The sequence below is a fragment of the Olea europaea genome, chromosome 5, assembly GCF_002742605.1.
Source record: "Olea europaea var. sylvestris chromosome 5, O_europaea_v1, whole genome shotgun sequence".
Taxonomy (NCBI): domain Eukaryota; kingdom Viridiplantae; phylum Streptophyta; class Magnoliopsida; order Lamiales; family Oleaceae; genus Olea; species Olea europaea.
Window position 1 is genome coordinate 4,243,851 of NC_036241.1, and position 2,224 is coordinate 4,246,074.

The window sequence follows — 2,224 nt, forward strand, 5'->3', positions numbered from 1 at the left end:
ATCCCCCAATTAACATAAGATTAATGGCATACAATAAGATAATAATGATCACTCTGTTATCTAAACCATGTCGTCATAAATTTGCAATCCATCTACTTCAGAAGATAACAATTTGCCTGCACTTATGCAACAATCTATGAACTTCATCCTTGCAGTTCAATTCGGGCATTCAATCAATGTCACAATCGCAAATGAAATATCTTCCAAAGAGTAGTGTGAAGTATCAAATCCTACAAATCAGCAAGAAACTCACAAGAAAAGAACAATAATAAAAGGAAAAAAAAAGGCTAAGATGCAGAGAATTATATCAGAAAAACCTTATTCAGACTTTTTCAAAATGAGAGTTTATTATTTACAGAAAAGAAGCCAAATTACAATTCATCTGCCTAATCCACAATCAGCTAATACACAAACACAGTTCCAATTTAAATAGAGAGAAAGAAACAAGAACAGGAACAGGAACAGCTCCTAACAAGAGAATAAGAAACAAAGTGAAGAAGGCTTTTGCATACCATAGAAAATCAATCCAAGCCAGAATTATAACTACCACCACCACCGGAAGAACTCGAGGAAGGTGCTCTAAGGCCTGCCACCACAACTCTCTTCTTCCTCTCCTCCTCGTACTCGGGATCATCAGTCGGCAACTCAAACCTACATACGGGACAAGTATTCCGTGAGCCCAACCAGGGGACAATGCAGTCGCCATGATATCCATGTCCACATGGCAATTTCCTCGCCATTTCACCGATATTCACTGAATCTTTACATATAGCACACACCAAGGTCTCCTCTTCCTTTTCAATAGACACATTCTCTAACCCTTCCACTGTTGCCTTTGAAGCTGGTGGTGGCCCTTTCCTTGCTCCACTATCACTTTCAGCTAAATTTTGCAGCAATGCTTCGTATCCTGCAGCATCTACGTAATCCCCTGGGTGTCCGAAAAAAGTATCGGATTCCGGAACCCGTAATCGCAACTCGATGGAGTGGTCCTCCAGACCCATTAGAATCTCAGCCCAATCGAGAATCCTGTTGCGCCTGCTTGCAGCTCGAGCAGCAAAGTCCCTGAGCCGAAGCCGCAGCAGATCTCGCCGCCTTCTTCGCATCTCCTCTTCTTCATCTTCAGTCCTATTCTCGTTTACCTCATTCCCCTCCTCATTCTCACCTTCTGATCGATCCTGATTTTCGTTATCCTCCTCAAGCTCATGATTCTCATCCTCATGGACTTCCACCGAATGCTCCTCGTCGTCGTCGTCATCATCAACCCATCCATCTAACTCGATCCGTAAATAATCATCATCCGACGGATCTGCGTGATCAGAAGGAGGCGGAGGAGGAGCGTCCTCGTCACGCGCCGCCTCGGCTATGAGGCGGAGAACCTGAATAAACTGATTACCAAAACTAGGGTCATCAATGGGATCGAAAGCAGCATGTTGTGGCGCTTCAGCCGGCGATGGAACTGTAGGAGCAGAAATTAATTCAACAAATCCATTCTTGCACTCATAACATACAACATCAGGGAGATCAGCTAGGGTTTCGGTCGACACCCGCTTATCACAGTGGTAGCACCAGTACTGCAGGAAATCCGGGTCGGATCCTGATGGTGCTCTGGTTTGGGTGGGTGAATGGTCCGATGTTGTATCCGCCATTACAGAGAGCTTCTTTCCTTTTTATTTTTTTTATTTTTAATTCCGCGTACAAAGTTGAAGAGCTCTAATGTGTTGACGGTAGCGAAGAATTTAAAGATCCGGATGGAATGATAGTGAAATTTGAAAAAAATTAGTGCCGTTGGATCAGAAACCGGATCTTCTTGGTCCATTTTATCCTCCTCTGCCGTAAAAGCGCATAATAAGAACCGTGCTTCACGACAACAAATAAACAGTTGGTAATGTACAAATTGGAGGAGAGGAAACAGGAGAGAATAGAACCAAGTAAATATGCTGTATTTTGTTTTTTTGTTTTTTAATTTAAATTTTGAATATGTGGTTCAATGATTTGGTAGGTAACAGAGTGGAGAGATTCTTTCCATCATTTTTTGTGATATGTGGTGTCTCTTTTTTAGCCCCATTTGATTCTCATAGATTTAAGTATGAAAATAAAAAATATAATCGTTACGAAACCCACATAAGAAATAGAAAGTTAAATATTGTGACTTGATGTAATGGATAATGATTATATTTTTCATTTTTATGATTAAAGAATGAGAATTAAACAGGAGCTTGATTTT

The 2,224-nt window shown here is 41.2% G+C and overlaps 1 protein-coding gene across 1 annotated transcript; it reads right to left on the minus strand.

The window, feature by feature from the left end:
* Window positions 1–302: 302 nt before the first annotated feature.
* On the minus strand, window positions 303–1,692 carry LOC111394449 (E3 ubiquitin-protein ligase CIP8-like). The gene has a single exon (XM_023020278.1). It carries the CDS (start codon window positions 1,644–1,646, stop codon window positions 522–524), a length of 1,125 nt encoding a protein of 374 aa, XP_022876046.1. The 5' UTR covers window positions 1,647–1,692; the 3' UTR covers window positions 303–521.
* Window positions 1,693–2,224: the final 532 nt, after the last annotated feature.

Bases quoted from the DNA above. Each gene is read 5' to 3' on its own strand.
- LOC111394449 (XM_023020278.1), bottom strand. From the start codon at position 1,646: ATGGCGGATACAACATCGGACCATTCACCCACCCAAACCAGAGCACCA.